Source organism: Prenolepis imparis, unplaced genomic scaffold (assembly GCF_030444845.1).
Source record: "Prenolepis imparis isolate NDT839.2.m4 unplaced genomic scaffold, iyPreImpa1.0 SCAF_1, whole genome shotgun sequence".
NCBI lineage: Eukaryota > Metazoa > Arthropoda > Insecta > Hymenoptera > Formicidae > Prenolepis > Prenolepis imparis.
In genome coordinates, this window is record NW_028141159.1 from 4,997,663 (window position 1) to 5,013,869 (window position 16,207).

Consider the following 16,207-nt stretch of genomic DNA (forward strand, 5'->3'; position numbering starts at 1 on the left):
AGATATTTTTACTATTGATATATATATATATATATTTCTCACATAGAAAAAATAAATACATTGAAGCGGATTCAAGTATGATTTAATATTGAGATTAAGTTTCTTCCTGTGCCTTTAATTCTTCTAGGAGCCGTTTGCGTTCCTCTGCTCTTCTTAGATTAGATAATACAGAACTTTCAAACTCTGTATCTGACAACCTTGCCTGCTGCGCCTATATAATATAAAAATATTGCATAATGAGATTATTATTATAACAGATTAAACAATAATTTTGATTCTGTTACAATGAATTAAAGTAATACGTACAAATATATCAGGTGCAGAAGAAAAGCTGAGAGTTGTGCTTATTTTACTTTTTATATGTCTATTTGTAGGAGACGGTTTTTCAATGTTAGAGTTTGTACTATTTGTAGTAGCACTTGAATGATTCCGTGTATCCCATAGACCACGAAGTGTTAGTGGATTTTCAGCTAATCCAATTTCTGCTAAAAGGGCTGTCTCCTGAAACGAATATTTCATTAAAGAATTTTGTTATAAAATTATATATGATTGTTTAAAATTACATTATTATTCCACTGTAAAACATTTTGCTTACTGCTGCACTTTTATCTCCAAATTCAACCATTGCTCTGCCTTTCTTTGCAGATGACACAACAAGAGCTGCTATGTCTCCATACTGAAAAATAGAAAAATAGAAAATAAGAATAACTCGAAACTATAACTAGCTATAACTAACTTAGAAAAAATGAAGGATTAATAATTACTTTTGAAAACATTTTGTGTAGATTATCATAGTTGTATCCACCATTTGTCGAGTCGCCTTCTTGTACCTTCCATCTAATTTTGATTCTAAAGTCTCCTGTGTTAGATTCTGAATTCTTTGATGAACGATGAAGCTGCTCCCAAATTTGTCTTTGTACAAAGGCTACCTCTTCCTCGACTTGTTTGGATCCTTCCTTTTGTAATCTTTCTATTTCAGCCTAAATAATTATATATTTTACAGAGATCTGGGGTATTCTAATAATAATCTAAAAAATATAACATTAAAGAAATTGATTGCATACTTTCAATCGTTCCTCGTCAGATTTGGTGTTATATGTAGGATCTAATGATCTCTTATAAGCTTCCTCGCGTGCCTCCAAATCTTCCTTATATTTCCTCCTCTTGGCATCAAATTCTCTAATGCGTTCCTTTGCTTGTTTTCTGGCAGCGATAACTTTATCATATGCTTCCTTGTTTCATGACAATACATTTTAATAAATTAGACTAGTTACAAAACTTCTGAAAGTCTAATAAGAGATGCATTTAATCATAATAATACTAATAAACTTTGAAGAAATGTTACTTACTCTAGCTTTTGTATCTGTTAATATTTCTAGTGCCCTTGAAAGTTCGTGAAATAATTCCGCTGCCCTCGGATTATCGGGATTCTTGTCAGGATGGCAAGTTAAAGCTTTCTTGCGATATGCCTTTTTAATCTGAAAATGTAAATAAATATAATTACATATAATTTAATGCAATGTTATTGATAAATATAAAAAATTTAATAGTATAAACTAGTATATTATATAGTATATAATATTAACGTGAACTAGTATTAACTAAAAACTAGTATTATTACACTACAAATAATTTAATATATTATTTATTGAAAAAAATATAAAGTACTTTATTCCATTAGAAAACATAAATATTTTTAAATAAACGCAAATTACCTCTGCAAGTGGAGCTTGAGGTTCCACCCCAAGCATCTCATATAGATCCATTGTAAGTGCATCCATTATTGATATATTGATATTAAATCAGTTCCTTCACAACACTATCTTTTTTGCATTCAAAATAAAATAAGTATACTTCCACAGTGACTGTTTAATTAAAAGTAAAATACAAATTCTCATAAATTATAGGTTAATTCCTGCCTCATCGAATAATGCTAATGCACCATGTTTACGTTTCCTCGAGTGATTTTATATGCGCATGTGTTATTGTGTATGTGCGTTACAATGCGTTATCAGTGCCTTATTTATCGGTCTATACGTCAAATAAATTACAAAAGAGGCTCAAACGTATAACACGAGATGATCGCGAGGAATCTACTCCGAGGAATTTCGCGCTTTCAATGCGCTCTATTGCAGGTATCATCATGTATATATATAACATAAATATTATTCTTTATATATAGCATAAATAAAGAATCTCTTATATTCATTATTGTATCAATAAACTTTCCATGGTGGAAAGTATCTTTCCACCATGAAACCTTCCTTAAAAGTTAAATTAACATGCATATGCTTATGACAAACATTCTATATCAAACATTGTGTTCACATTCTATATAATATTTGGATCATTTTATAATTGTTTTTTTTTTTTTGCTCTAGAAGAGTATAATATATATACTTGATTTAAAATGCACTCTTTTGTTTTAAGTAATTTAATTATATATTATTATATAATTTATATTATATTTTATTTTATATAATTTATATTTTATATATTATTATATATTATATATTTTATTAATATCTATATTTTTTATTTATCTTATAAATTTGTTTATTCTTTTTTTAAGATTTTGTATATATAACATAAAAACTGTTTTTATGAATAAATATCTTTAATAAACATCTTATTTGTTTTTTTTATTGAAATTTTATGATTATTTTAGGTAAAACAATACAGCACGAATGAGCCGCAATTCCTGGGAATTAACAGTGCTTTTACCAATAATATTCAGTTTGTCAATAAAGAAAGTTATGAATCGATTCCAATATATAGGATTTTGGAGCCTTCACAGAAAGCTGAATTACCCAAAGATGAAAAGGTTTGATTGGAGAAGAGAGAGAGAGAATAATATAAAGAAGATATAAGATATAATATAAAATAGCTATATAAATGCTCAATTAATCATAAATATATCTCATATTTATATATATGTTAATTATATATATATTATACTTTGTATAATATAATATAATATTGTATAATATAAAAAAATGAACTATTGAGTCACTAGATCTAATGTTAAGTTTAGTGAATACTGATTAAAACATATTTTTGCATTAAAATAGACAATGTTTCAAAATATAAAATATATATCCTTGTACAGCTCAGCGAGACATATTTGCTGAAAATGTATCACGATATGATGACCATAAGTGTGATGGATAAAATCCTATATGAATCGCAAAGGCAAGGTCGTATCTCATTTTACATGACAAACACTGGCGAAGAGGCTGTGCAGATTGGCTCCGCTGCCGCTTTGACCCTAGAAGATATGATTTACGCGCAATATCGCGAAGCTGGTAAGAAATTGCACTGTGTATTATCCATTTATTATGTAAACACATCTAAGTTATTATATATGATGTAACAGGTGTTTTACTGCACCGTGGATATCCATTGTTGAAGTTTATGAATCAATGTTACGGCAACTGTGAGGATGAAGGTAAAGGCAGACAAATGCCGGTGCACTATGGATCCAAAGAATTCAATTTTGTGACTATATCATCTCCGTTGGCAACTCAACTGCCACAAGGTAATCATATATTTAATTGTGTATATATATATATCTTTTTTTTACAAATTTTATCTAAAATAAAAACTACAAATAAAATTTGCAAAGTAACACTGATAATGCTGCTTCACGAGATAGTCTAAAATAGAAGTTCTTATTTCCACAGCTGCGGGAGCTGCCTATGCCTTTAAATTGGATAAAAAAAATGCATGTGTAGCTTGTTACTTCGGCGAGGGTGCGGCGAGTGAAGGCGATGCTCATGCAGCGTTCAATTTTGCAGCTACTCTATCATGTCCCATCATTTTCATCTGGTAACTTTTTAATAATTTAGAATCTTATTTTATGAAATATTTTAACTGAAATACTATTTTAGTCGAAATAACGGATATGCCATTTCCACACCAGTCTTCGAACAATTTAAGGGAGATGGTATCGCGGCTAAGGGTCCAGCTTATGGAATTGACACAATCCGAGTGGATGGTAACGACGTGCTCGCGATGTACTATGCCACAAAAACTGCTCGAGACTTTTGCGTAAAGCAACAGAAACCCGTTTTGATAGAAGCCATGACTTATAGGTGAGAAATAAATGTTTTCTTCGTTATAATTTTATGTAAAATTTCTTTCGCACTCTTTTTTGTCAGTCTTGCTAGAAAGAAGGAATATTTTCTGAAGTAAATTTTTTTTAATACGATTAATAAAATTCCACGTTGTAAACAATTTTCTAGACTCGGACATCACAGCACATCGGATGATTCCACGGCTTATCGATCGGCCCATGAGATCGCTCGATGGAATATTCATACGCCACTCGCCAAATTCCGTTTCTATCTAGAGTCGCTTGGATTATGGTGTCAAGAAAAGGAGCAAGAATTAATAAATTCTGTTAGAAAGGAAATTCTTCGTGTCTTTAACGAAGCAGAAAAAAAGCCCAAGCCACATTGGAAAGAATTGTTTACGGATGTCTACAAGGAAATTCCTGATCATATCAGGTATATATATTAGCTTATATAGATATATTAATTAAAATTGTTGGTATTGCTTTTTCAATACTTTTTAAATACTTGATATATTTCAGGAAACAAATGAATCTAATGGAAAAGCATGTAGAAGAATTCAAAGAACATTATCCATTAAATTCTTTTGCACATAAAAAGTAAGGAAAGAAAATCTCTTATACAAATGACATAATATTATTTTATACATATACTTTAATAATAAAGTCTTAAACAATTAACTTACTATACAAGAGCATTCTTTAATTCTTCTATTGTTTTATGTTATCTGCTATTTCTTTATATTTTTCCATCCTGTATTCTTTCTTTGCTGCATCAAGTAGTAAGTTGTGAAGTAAATTTCGTTCATGCTGGTTATATTGCTCTAGACTTGGATATACATTACCTGAGAAAACAACGAATCACATGAAGTAAATGAATCTTTTGTGTGCCTTGTTAAAGAATTTCTTTGTAAGAACCTACCTCTGAGTTCTAAAATTGATCTGTTAAAGTGGCCTATAGGATATATATTTGGTGCCGTGTGAAGTTTTGTAAACGATGTGGTATAATTTTTATATCTCGGCACAAGAACTTTGAACAGCTTGTGCACCAGTTGCTTCTCGATTATCCAGAAATTTGCCAGATCCATCGTCTCCTTGTGCGTAGGTCCATTACGTATAGCTTGGAATATCAACTGCAATACGATGCCGTTATGAAAATTCCACTATCAAATATGCAAAATAAAAAGTGCTACCTATATTATTAAATAGGAATCGCAATAGATTTCCCTAAAGAATTATCAATATAATAATTAATATCTTATTAAAACTAAATTGAAAAGAAACTCTCTTTACAATCAAACTATTTTTACATTTATGTCGTAATAATAAATTGCTGTTTTTTAGAGAGTAACGCTGAAATAAATATATATATAATAAATAATAATTAATTAAATAATAATTGAAGAGAGCAATAAACGTACCTGGTCGACATAACCTCTGGTTTCATCGCCCCTCGGATAATTCAACTCGAGTCGTTCGTATTTAATCAATGCTGTTAGAGTTTTTCGGAGTTTCAAAAGACGTCCCTCTGGACCATCGGGCTGCCGAAACTTTCGACGTGGCTTGACATTGTATCTCAATTTGTTTACTAATTTCTCGACGTTGGGGTTACTCATCTTTGCTCTGATGCTCCACTCCATTTTAATTTCTAATTTTCTTCTTCTTCTCAAAGTTTAATGTTTCTTCTTCTTCTTCTTCTTCTTCTTCACGGTTTAATGGCCTTTGTTAACCAAAGTTTAATGTTTAATGGTCTTTTGTTAACCAGTGATTACCGGCCATAAGGCATAAGGTCTTGTAATTTCTAACCTAAAATCTACTACTCAAGAAACTGACCCACTTACATATGTGTGTGTGGATGTGTCTATATTCACACATATATGTCAATAGAATTATATATTTATACATAATATAAATCTTTATATTGCCGAGAGACAATCCTTTAAAAACTTTTCTTAAATAATTTTGAACGAATATTAATTCTACCATTTCAAAATAATATATACTTTTAGTATTGCAAAAATATATATATATATCCTGGATAATAATAATACCATAACACTTTATTAATAATTTAATTACATTAAAATATTATTCTTTATATACACATATATACAAAATAAAATTTTGCAATATATTTTATATAATTTTTTATCATGCTATATTGAATATCTTTTAATATTTTTTTATTGGAAATATTTGCAATTCTTAATATTGCCTAAATTAAAATTATGAGAATTGATGTTATACAGGGCTGTCATTGCATTTATTACTCTCGACAATTTTTTACATAATATTAGCAGAAAGTTAAACAATAAGTTGAACAATATTAAAGACTATAAAGTTTAAACAATAAGTTGAACAATATTAAAGACTATTTCACTATGCCTTTTATTTTTTTACTCTCGAAATTACAATATAACAGGCTAAACGCGATAACCACTGCGTTTTCCAGCAACAGAGATTATGTAGTAACTATTATTATGTATAAATAATTGCTTATTCAATTTCTCTCAATCGTTTATTCACAACGAATAAAATGCCGCACGACACCACAGTACGTTGATTCTCAGTAAAAATTACGAGGAACGATGAGTTGTATGTGTGAATATAGAGAATATAGAGGATGGACTAGACCCGAGATGCATGCTGCATTAATTTTGTGTAATTTATTATATTGAGCGATTTGAATTTATATTATTTCGCATTTTATCTCGTTCATTTTGCAAGAATTACTCTGGTTGTGTATAATTACACATACTTGATTTATACAAGTCCACGTTCGACATCGTTCGCTACATTTACAATTTTGTGTAAAATCTCGTGATGAACAAGTTACACTAATAAATAATTGAGCAGGAGGCTCAATTAATACATTTCCTGATTTGGATATTTCTATATGTGTCTTTATATTCATGTGTATGTGTGTATGAATACGCGATAGTCTATCGCTGTACAGGCGGTGCCATTGGAAGACCCGAGGTGTTGACGCCGGACAAAGCTGTGTTAGGGCCTAAGAGAACTTGCTTCTGTTGCGTACGCTGCAGGTCTTCCATTTGTGCGCGCTCCATCTCAAAAATAATTGGCGCGAAGAGAATAGTGGACGAACTGAAGACCAGCCATGTAGCGGAACACGAATATGCATATAGACCTGTGTGAAAATATATTTACACACATAAAATTTACCCTCGTTTTGAATATATTTCCAATTTTGTCATATATTTTTTTAAAAATATGTATCTTGGAGGAAAATAACGTTACCTTTAATACATGTGTATAAACAGGTCCCAACATTATATCCAAAATTGCGTACTGGTTCAGGGAACATTTCAGTGAGTCCTAATAATCTCTCCGTTAAGCTTTCATCCTTGAAAAAATTATGAAAAATATTTTATCAATTGATCAAATCTCAAAAAACAATTTTTTCTTTCATATTAAGAAAAATATTGAAAGGTGCTATACTTATAAGGTAAATGTACATCTATAAATGTCTCTTGTAAACTCTAATTTTGAATTAAAAAGAGTAGCATAAGTACATATATTATACATCGAGAGAGAGAGAGAGAGAGAGAGAGAGAGAGAGAGAGAGAGAGAGAGAGAGAGAGAGAGAGAGAGAGAGAGAGAGAGAGAGAGAGAGAGAGAGAGAGAGAGAGAGAGAGAGAAAAAGCTTATCTTTCATTATTATTCATCATATCGAGAGAGAGAGAGAGAGAGAGAAAAGCTTATCTTTCATTATTAAGTAATACCTCGCGTTGATCTTCGATACCACAAATCTCAATAATGCAAAATCATACACGTAACCCCCGAAGATACATCCTACAATCTTTTACATCCTGTATATGTTTTACACACGTATTAAATCACGCGTCTCTCGATGTACGATTATCTTACAAGTTATCATCTTTCTTTCCCTTATAAAGCCGCCTATGTTGCCTATACCTCCTCGTCGTCGTCCTCGTCGTCGGGGAGGAGCGACTTCACCTCGGGGGAGCGCACGTCGCTGCTGCCCATACCGCTGTCGACCTGCTGATCCAGCTCCTCAATTGAAGCCATATATACACGAGGATGAGCGTGAACGTGCCTCGCTTCCCAGATGTGTTTCAAATTTCAAGAACAACGCGGCCGAGGATCCCGCACACGGCGTCGAGCAGCACGTTCACGACCCAGAGCGGTGCACGCATGCACACTCTCTCTCTCTCTCTCTCTCTCTCCTCTCTCTCGCCTCTCTCGCGCGCGCATGCGCTTCGAGGCTCCAAGCGCATGCGCACTTCGAGCCGGTAAACGTCAAAGGTACAACGCGATTCAAGTTTCGCGCGCGCGATACGAAGCAAAGGAGCGAACGCGACGATTTTTCTACCTGCAGACGAGGTTCTCCGTATCACTGAACATGCTATTATTCCCTCAACTTCGACAACGACTTCTCTAATCTGTCACTTCGAGACGGAAGGTGAGAATTGTGCGGAAATAAAAAAAGAAATTCGTAGTTTGATGTCGAAGTTCTTGAGTTGCGTAACGACGAACAGGGATGCTCAAACCTTTTTGCAATCGCGATATATTTGGAGAATCATGCTTCGAGGATAATTATATATATATTTAGCTTGATTGTACTTATTTAGCACGAGCGTCCTTATTTATTCTCGAATGCGAACATATCTTAAAAATTTCTTTTCGAAGTAAGTGATTTATATTTAATTTCATATATTTATCGTTTTGAGAACATCTGTCTAAAGTGATATGAATTGATAACGATATGCACACGTGTGACACGTTTTTTTTTTTTTTTTTTTTCCATGAACTACTTCCGTGAGAAAAGAATTTACGTAAAGCGATTATATACATAATTTATGATTATGCATTTAAAAGGATAATTTATATATATTTAATTCAATTTTTAAAATTTTATATTTTATATACCTTATATTTTACAATAGAATTATATTTATTTATTTTTATTTGATTTATATATATAAAAATATATCAAATAAAGGCAAAAATGTAAAATGCGAATCAATGAATAGAGCTTATATTTTAAAATGAATAACCTATAAGATAAACAAAGCAATAAATTAATGTGTAATAAAATTTATTAAATTCGTTCTATGATAAATATGTATATATTAATTGAATGATATGTATATTTTAATAGCAATATTAAACACGAATAAATGGAGGGACCGAATGACGAGCCACCGCTTTGAATAATATCCTGTTATCGTTCTTTCGTCGTGATGCGCGGCCGATCATCCGGCGACGGGGCGAGACGCTGGACCCAGGTGCGACAGTCAAAGCGAAGAAGCGAGGGAGCTCGGCGGTTATCGCGTGCCCACATGGCACCACGATAAGATCGACACGACAGGCATCCTGATCGAATGGACGCGGCGCATCGCGATACCGATACTTAGCGGGATACCGGAGGAGTATTTCGTATATCTTGTGGAACACGCACGTCGTCGTCGTCGTGCGGCAACCACCCGGCGCGATGGCGAACACCGGAGTGTTGCCGTTCGTGCGAGGCGTGGACTTTAGCAGCAACGACTTCGGCGTGAGTACGCGGGGGATTTAACGGGGGATTAACCTCAAAGACAGACTCTAAAGTGTCCAGTCAGATTTATCTTTCATTGGATTGCTGTGTGATTTCTGTCTCTTATTTTTTTTATTTTTATATATTTATTTGTAACTTTGTTAATTTAATAGTACGAATATTCGTCATGTGACAGATAAAAGTGTGATTCATCGTTACCTCAATATGAAAAAAAAAAAAAAAAAAGGATTTGTAATAACTGAATGATAAGCTATTTTTTTGCTGTCAATGTTTGAGCGTGACAAAGCTTAGGATTAATTACATGAGTAGCAGCCAGTTTTAGTAATGTTTATTTTAATATTTGTAGGATGACAAATTTCCTGAATCCGTGCGTCTTATGACTGGAATACAATGGTTGAAATTAGACAAAACAAATTTAACGGAGATTCCAGAGGAGATGGGCAAATTATTGAAACTGGTAAAGTAGTACTTATATAAAATCAATAATAATAGTATTAGTCATATATTTTATATCATTATTTACTATTATTATTGTATTCTTCTATTTAAAAAAAATATATACATTAATTATTTTTTATATGAAGTTATTAGACAATTTATAGTATTATTTGAATGATTAAAAGCACTTTAATACAATGATTTAATCATCTGTCAGGAACATCTGTCACTTGTCAAAAACAAGTTGGAGCGCTTGTATGGAGAATTGACAGAATTAGGGTGTCTCAGGACATTGAACATAAGGCATAATAATATAAAATCTAGCGGTATTCCAGCGGAATTATTTCACTTAGAGGAATTGACGACGTTAGATTTAAGTCATAATAATTTGAAGGAGGTACCTGAAGGTCTAGAAAGAGCACGTTCCTTGCTCAATCTTAATTTAAGCCATAATCAGTATGTATCAACAATATATATATCAACATATATATCAACAATATATTATAATTATATTATAATTATATTTATAGCTGTGGAAAAAGATATTGAGAAAATTCTGACATTATTTTTATTCTTTCAGTATCGAGACTATACCAAATACATTGTTTATCCACTTGACAGACTTATTGTTTTTGGATCTTAGTCACAATAAATTAGAAACAGTGCCACCACAGACTCGACGTTTGGCTAATCTACAGACTTTAAATCTGAATCATAATCCCTTGGGTCATTTTCAATTAAGGTAGGAATAATGTTGCTTGTGTATCGATCTTTAGAATATTTCTTTTGAGAAGAATTTTTTATTTTAAATTATTTCAGACAACTGCCATCATTGATGAATTTAACGACGTTACAAATGCGGAACACACAACGAACATTGAGTAATATACCTTCTAGTCTAGAAACTCTAACTAATTTGCAAGAACTCGATTTGTCGCAAAATAATTTACCCCGAGTGCCTGATGCACTTTATTCCTTATCGAATTTACGTCGTTTAAATCTCAGTGACAATCAGATAATGGAATTATCAACAGCGATCGGTGAGTAAATTGCTTTACAATTATTTTATCTGTGTAATTGTATAAAATAATAAGATTGATGTATTTTTCAGAACTTTGGATGAAATTGGAAACTCTGAACGTGTCACGAAACAAATTAAGTGCAATACCAGCTTCTCTGTGCAAGATTTTCACATTAAAAAGATTGTATTTAAATGATAATGAATTAGATTTTGAGGGTATACCTTCTGGAATAGGAAAGTTATCGTCCTTGCAAGTATTCTCTGCTGCTAACAATCACTTAGAAATGATACCAGAAGGACTATGCAGGTGAGGATCTTTTTTTATTATTTTTTCCTATCTTATTTTATTGTAAGAGGAATAGAAATCTTCTTTAATAAAATATTGTAAAGAGAAATATATATTTTTTTTAGATGTGGCTCATTAAAGAAATTAATATTAACATCAAACCGATTGATCACTGTACCAGACGCCATTCATCTTCTTACTGATCTAGAACAGTTGGATTTGCGAGACAATCCAAATTTAGTGATGCCACCAAAACCGACAGAAGTACAAAGGGGCTCAGGCATCGAATTTTACAATATCGATTTCTCGTTGCAACATCAGTTGCGTCTTGCTGGTGCTAATGTACCAGTTCCAGTTCAAGCTGCTAGTACGTATTATGACATCAAACACATGCTTCAATTTGATGAAGTAAAATGAACAAATTTAATATTATGCATTTTGTTTCACGATTGTATATGTTTTCAATTTTAGACAGTAAAGATCCAATCGCACGTAAAATGAGATTGAGAAGAAGAAGAGATCAGGAAGAGGCTGATCAAGATCAAGCCAAGATACTTAAGGTATACTATTACCTCATCAATTAGTACAGTAGAGTTTACACAAAGAAACGATGCAACTATGATTATTTTTAGGGCATGAAAGATATAGCAAAGGAGAAGAATAAAGATAAAGAATGTGAGGAATCGAAAGCAGAATCCTTAAAGTAAGTAAAATCCGTAAACTTTGTACGTATCGTAGCAAAGTTTTTTAGTATAAGTTTCTGTGACACTGCAGCATCACATACGGAATCAAACAATTGTTTTTTTTAGACCCAAGCGATGGGACGAAGCTTTAGAGAAACCACCGCTAGATTACTCCGAATTTTTTGACGTGGATGCTGGTCAAATACCCGGGCTATCAATTTGGGAGATAGAAAACTTTTTGCCAAACGAGATCGAAGAGGTAGCGCATGGCAAGTTTTACGAAGGCGATTGTTACATCATCTTGAAAACCGGGATGGACGAAGGTGGATCATTGACCTGGGCGATCTATTTCTGGATTGGCGAAAAGGCAACGGTAGGTGTATTTTCAAATCGATATAATAAAAAAAAAGTTAAGGATGCTAAGAATTCTTTCACACATATTATCACGCACGATTAATTTTATTATAATTTGCACCTGCAGTTGGATAAGAGAGCGTGTGCGGCGATCCATGCTGTAAATTTGAGGAACTACTTGGGCGCACAATGTCGGACGATCAGGGAGGAACAGGGAGATGAATCGGATGAATTTATAATGCTGTTCGATTCGGGTATCACGTACATCGAAGGCGGCCGAACGTCATCCGGTTTTTACACGGTGGAAGATACTGTGAGGATCTAATTCTTTCTTATATGTGCTATTATGTTAAATTTTTGAAGAAAGAATTGAAATTACATCAAGACTACGATTTTTCCAGCCGGCAATTACTCGTTTATACAGAGTACACGCGGCAGGAGCGTCTATACACTTGGAACCAGTTCCAGTCTGTATTGAATCTCTGGATTCTGGTTACGTATTTGTTCTCGACGCAGGAAACAAGATATTCATATGGTATGGAAAGAAGGCAAAAAGCACATTAAAATCCAAGGCGCGACTGATGGCGGAGAAAATTAATAAGAACGAACGGAAAAATAAATCCGAGATTATAACAGAAGTTATGAATACCGAGTCGGAAGATTTCCTGCTGCATTTAGGCGTGGAAGAGGATGAACGGAAAGATCTGCAAATTATTGTAAGCTTCTTTTTTTAATAATTTAACAACACAATAAAAATAAGTTTACAATATTATTTATTATAAGAATTTTTTATTATATTTTTTAAATTATATTTCATTATTTATATTTTATTATTATTATTTATTACAATCTTATTTATTATAAGAAAAAAAATAAAGTTTTATCTAATTTATAATGTATGTAATTATTTCTCATATAATTAATATCTCATACATAATTATTCCTTATTATTGTAATAATCTCGCTTGTTTTTTTATAATAGGAACACGTAGATCCAAATTTTGTGCCTCTTGCACCTAGATTGTATCAAGTTCAACTCGGAATGGGTTATTTGGAATTACCGCAGGTCGAAGTTCCTCATGGAAAATTAGCAAATACCTTGCTAAATAATCGCAATGTGTACATATTAGATTGCTATTTAGATGTATATGTTTGGTAAGTATAAAGAATTTACTTAAACTTAAAACATATGTTTATATGATTAATTAATTACACATATAATTATAGGTTTGGTAAAAAATCAACGAGATTAGTGCGCGCCGCTGCTGTAAAGTTATCGCAAGAATTGTTTAATATGATAGAAAGGCCGGAGTACGCAGTGGTAACAAGATTGCAAGAGGGTACTGAATCCCAGGTACAAATACGTACTCTTTTAATCCCACAATTTGCAATCTCTTCTCATTGAAATATTTTTTATGCATATATATGTTTTATGTATATAGATCTTCAAATCTAAATTTATTGGATGGGACGAAGTAATCGCTGTGGACTTCACCAGGACGGCTGCATCAGTCGCTAAAACTGGGGCAGATCTTACTAAATGGGCTAAGCAACAGGAAACAAAAGTACGTTCAAGTACATTTTGTAAGAATTTGATTTTTATTTTAATCTCTTATTTTTTTTATTATTTTTATTAATTGTTGCTATTATTTTCAGGCGGATTTAGCTGCTTTATTTATGCCGCGTCAACCGCTGATGTCGGCTACCGAAGCGCATCAACTTATGACGGAGTGGAACGACGATTTGGAAGGAATGGAAGCGTTGGTGTTGGAAGGGAAAAAATTCGTACGTCTGCCAGAGGAGGAGCTAGGACATTTTTACAGCGCAGATTGTTATGTTTTCTTATGTAGATATTGGATGGTACGTAGATGCATTACACTTTATTTTAGTAAAACTAAAAAATTTATGATAAATAATTTAATAAATAATAAATTATATAATAAATTGATTTCATATTTAATAAATAATTAATCGTAAAAAATTTATGATAAATAATTAATTCGTTTGCTTTTAATTAAACCAGCCACTAGATATAACGGAGAACGAAGATGGTGAGGAGCAATACGAAGATGATTATCAGTGTACAGTGTATTTTTGGCAAGGCAGAGATGCAGGAAACATGGGATGGCTAACGTTTACATTTAGGTAAAAATTATAGATTATAGATAATTACTTTTCAAGAAAAGATAAAAATCTTGTTACTTATATACTGTTATCTGTTTCAGTTTGCAAAAGAAATTTAAATCATTGTTTGGCGAAAATTTGGAGGTTGTGAGAACACATCAGCAACAAGAAAATCTAAAGTTCATGAGTTATTTCAAACGGAAATTCATCATTCATCAAGGCAAACGTAAACAGCCGAAACCTGCGGGTAGTAACAAAGTGGAATTTTATCATCTGCGAAGTAACGGTAGTGCCTTGTGTACTCGGCTTATTCAAATATCGGCAGATTCAACATTATTAAATTCTGCATTCTGGTGAGACATCTGATTACATTAAATATTTATATTAATATTTTATATATTTATGTTTATATATATTTATAGTTATCTCTTAAATGTGCCATTCAACAATTCCGATGAAGGAACCGGTATTGTGTATGCGTGGATTGGGTCGAAAGCTGATCCTGAAGATGCTCGTTTAATTGGAGAAATTGCAGAGGAAATGTTCAATAATGTGAGTTATAAATCTTTTGTACTTAGAACCTGAGTTAAAATTTATGAACTTGCATGAGATGAGTTGTATAAGTAAATATCTGTCAAAATATTTAAATACAATACAAAAAGGATTTTTTGTTTCCTTTATGTATACAAAATATATTTTTGTATATCGTTTTTTATATAATAAATAATACAATAAATAAATAATAAAAATAAATAATATATTACACAATACAAGACAATAAATAATACAAATAAATAATTTTAAATATATTACAGCCTTGGATAAGCCTGCAAGTGTTAAACGAAGGCGAGGAGCCAGACAATTTCTTCTGGGTGGCACTTGGAGGAAAGAAACCATATGACACTGATGCAGAGTATATGAATTATACAAGACTATTTAGATGTTCTAATGAGAAAGGATACTTCACCATTAGCGAAAAGTGCACTGATTTTTGCCAAGTAAATTTCTATAAAAAAATATTGATATTAAGCTTCTTATATTTTTCGATTTTTATATGAAAGGATAACATCGTATTTTTTGCAGGATGATTTGGCAGATGATGATATAATGATCCTTGATAATGGAGAACAAGTATTTCTTTGGCTAGGCACTCGTTGTTCGGAAGTCGAAATCAAATTGGCCTATAAATCAGCTCAGGTGAATTATACAAATTTCATTGTTATGATTCTTGTAAACATATTGCCACAAATATTCAATGGCAAAGTAAATTAATTTTGAACAGTCAGGATGATGTAAAATTGAATATGTCATTTCTTTTCCAGGTATATATTCAACACATGCGCGTGAAGCAACCCGAGAAACCCCGTAAGTTATTTTTAACTGCCAAAGGTAAGGAATCCAGGAGATTCACGAAATGCTTTCACGGTTGGGGTTTACATAAAAGACCGCCGCAGTAAAAGCGAGTCAGTTTTCACTCTACACTTAACGTTTGGAATAATTTTATACACAGGTCAAATGAACACAAGCGCAACATTAGATTTGTAATGTATCGCGATCTTGTTTTTTCGTTTTTACTCACACTTCGCAATCAAACAGAAGTCAATCCATCGCAATAATCTGTGTATCTTTGATGCAAACAATCGATCTAAATGAGAAAATACGATAATTGCTCAGTAAATAATAATATATC

General features: G+C 32.3%; 5 protein-coding genes across 6 annotated transcripts; 2 read left to right on the forward strand and 3 right to left on the reverse strand.

Annotated features, from left to right (window-relative positions):
- Nucleotides 1-31: 31 nt before the first annotated feature.
- Nucleotides 32-1,854, reverse strand: LOC145943167 (dnaJ homolog subfamily C member 17). The gene is made up of 7 exons (XM_083050638.1): nucleotides 1,716-1,854; nucleotides 1,350-1,478; nucleotides 1,065-1,232; nucleotides 765-980; nucleotides 596-676; nucleotides 307-501; nucleotides 32-211 (listed from the first exon to the last, which is right to left on the reverse strand). The coding sequence occupies exons 1-7, from the start codon at nucleotides 1,779-1,781 to the stop codon at nucleotides 95-97; spliced, it is 972 nt and encodes a 323-aa protein (XP_082906764.1). The 5' UTR covers nucleotides 1,782-1,854; the 3' UTR covers nucleotides 32-94.
- A 144-nt stretch (nucleotides 1,855-1,998) lies between these two features.
- On the forward strand, nucleotides 1,999-4,963 carry Bckdha (Branched chain keto acid dehydrogenase E1 subunit alpha). The gene is made up of 8 exons (XM_083050625.1): nucleotides 1,999-2,135; nucleotides 2,669-2,824; nucleotides 3,110-3,305; nucleotides 3,377-3,538; nucleotides 3,684-3,828; nucleotides 3,891-4,094; nucleotides 4,245-4,508; nucleotides 4,595-4,963. Exons 1-8 carry the CDS (start codon nucleotides 2,079-2,081, stop codon nucleotides 4,674-4,676), a joined length of 1,266 nt encoding a protein of 421 aa, XP_082906751.1. The 5' UTR covers nucleotides 1,999-2,078; the 3' UTR covers nucleotides 4,677-4,963.
- Nucleotides 4,710-5,900, reverse strand: Mrpl17 (mitochondrial ribosomal protein L17). Its single transcript, XM_083050651.1, has 3 exons — nucleotides 5,494-5,900; nucleotides 4,995-5,205; nucleotides 4,710-4,917 (listed from the first exon to the last, which is right to left on the reverse strand). Exons 1-3 carry the CDS (start codon nucleotides 5,710-5,712, stop codon nucleotides 4,784-4,786), a joined length of 564 nt encoding a protein of 187 aa, XP_082906777.1. The 5' UTR covers nucleotides 5,713-5,900; the 3' UTR covers nucleotides 4,710-4,783.
- A 407-nt stretch (nucleotides 5,901-6,307) lies between these two features.
- Nucleotides 6,308-8,272, reverse strand: Mge (translocase of outer mitochondrial membrane 22 homolog mge). Its single transcript, XM_083050706.1, has 3 exons — nucleotides 8,009-8,272; nucleotides 7,331-7,436; nucleotides 6,308-7,220 (listed from the first exon to the last, which is right to left on the reverse strand). The coding sequence occupies exons 1-3, from the start codon at nucleotides 8,120-8,122 to the stop codon at nucleotides 7,015-7,017; spliced, it is 426 nt and encodes a 141-aa protein (XP_082906832.1). The 5' UTR covers nucleotides 8,123-8,272; the 3' UTR covers nucleotides 6,308-7,014.
- Nucleotides 8,273-9,245: 973 nt separating this feature from the next.
- Flii (FLII actin remodeling protein) lies at nucleotides 9,246-15,974 on the forward strand. 2 transcript variants are annotated; one of them, XM_083050688.1, is made up of 22 exons: nucleotides 9,246-9,611; nucleotides 9,958-10,068; nucleotides 10,267-10,505; nucleotides 10,630-10,791; nucleotides 10,869-11,089; nucleotides 11,161-11,377; nucleotides 11,461-11,723; nucleotides 11,828-11,916; nucleotides 11,989-12,059; nucleotides 12,166-12,412; nucleotides 12,521-12,706; nucleotides 12,795-13,109; nucleotides 13,376-13,548; nucleotides 13,621-13,747; nucleotides 13,836-13,958; nucleotides 14,050-14,253; nucleotides 14,417-14,538; nucleotides 14,619-14,870; nucleotides 14,940-15,069; nucleotides 15,333-15,515; nucleotides 15,601-15,714; nucleotides 15,840-15,974. In XM_083050688.1, exons 1-22 carry the CDS (start codon nucleotides 9,549-9,551, stop codon nucleotides 15,972-15,974), a joined length of 3,747 nt encoding a protein of 1,248 aa, XP_082906814.1. In that variant the 5' UTR covers nucleotides 9,246-9,548. The 2 variants fall into 2 exon arrangements, with proteins under 2 accessions (XP_082906814.1, XP_082906818.1); XM_083050692.1 differs by having other exon boundaries at nucleotides 9,247-9,611; nucleotides 11,482-11,723.
- The last annotated feature ends 233 nt before the right edge of the window (nucleotides 15,975-16,207 follow it).

Coding starts and splice junctions, on each gene's coding strand:
- Bckdha (XM_083050625.1), top strand. CDS start 2,079: ATGATCGCGAGGAATCTACTCCGAGGAATTTCGCGCTTTCAATGCGCT. Junction 2,825..3,109: donor AATTACCCAAAGATGAAAAG/GTTTGATTGGAG, acceptor ATCCTTGTACAG/CTCAGCGAGACATATTTGCT. Junction 3,306..3,376: donor CGCGCAATATCGCGAAGCTG/GTAAGAAATTGC, acceptor ATGATGTAACAG/GTGTTTTACTGCACCGTGGA.
- Mge (XM_083050706.1), bottom strand. CDS start 8,122: ATGGCTTCAATTGAGGAGCTGGATCAGCAGGTCGACAGCGGTATGGGC. Junction 7,437..8,008: donor ACGAGGACGACGACGAGGAG/GTATAGGCAACA, acceptor AATTTTTTCAAG/GATGAAAGCTTAACGGAGAG. Junction 7,221..7,330: donor TTTATACACATGTATTAAAG/GTAACGTTATTT, acceptor ATTTTCACACAG/GTCTATATGCATATTCGTGT.
- Flii (XM_083050688.1), top strand. CDS start 9,549: ATGGCGAACACCGGAGTGTTGCCGTTCGTGCGAGGCGTGGACTTTAGC. Junction 12,413..12,520: donor GGATTGGCGAAAAGGCAACG/GTAGGTGTATTT, acceptor TTGCACCTGCAG/TTGGATAAGAGAGCGTGTGC. Junction 13,110..13,375: donor GGAAAGATCTGCAAATTATT/GTAAGCTTCTTT, acceptor TTTTTATAATAG/GAACACGTAGATCCAAATTT.
- LOC145943167 (XM_083050638.1), bottom strand. CDS start 1,781: ATGGATGCACTTACAATGGATCTATATGAGATGCTTGGGGTGGAACCT. Junction 1,479..1,715: donor CTCAAGCTCCACTTGCAGAG/GTAATTTGCGTT, acceptor TTACATTTTCAG/ATTAAAAAGGCATATCGCAA. Junction 1,233..1,349: donor TAACAGATACAAAAGCTAGA/GTAAGTAACATT, acceptor TCATGAAACAAG/GAAGCATATGATAAAGTTAT.
- Mrpl17 (XM_083050651.1), bottom strand. CDS start 5,712: ATGGAGTGGAGCATCAGAGCAAAGATGAGTAACCCCAACGTCGAGAAA. Junction 5,206..5,493: donor CCAGAGGTTATGTCGACCAG/GTACGTTTATTG, acceptor ATCGTATTGCAG/TTGATATTCCAAGCTATACG. Junction 4,918..4,994: donor ATCAATTTTAGAACTCAGAG/GTAGGTTCTTAC, acceptor TTGTTTTCTCAG/GTAATGTATATCCAAGTCTA.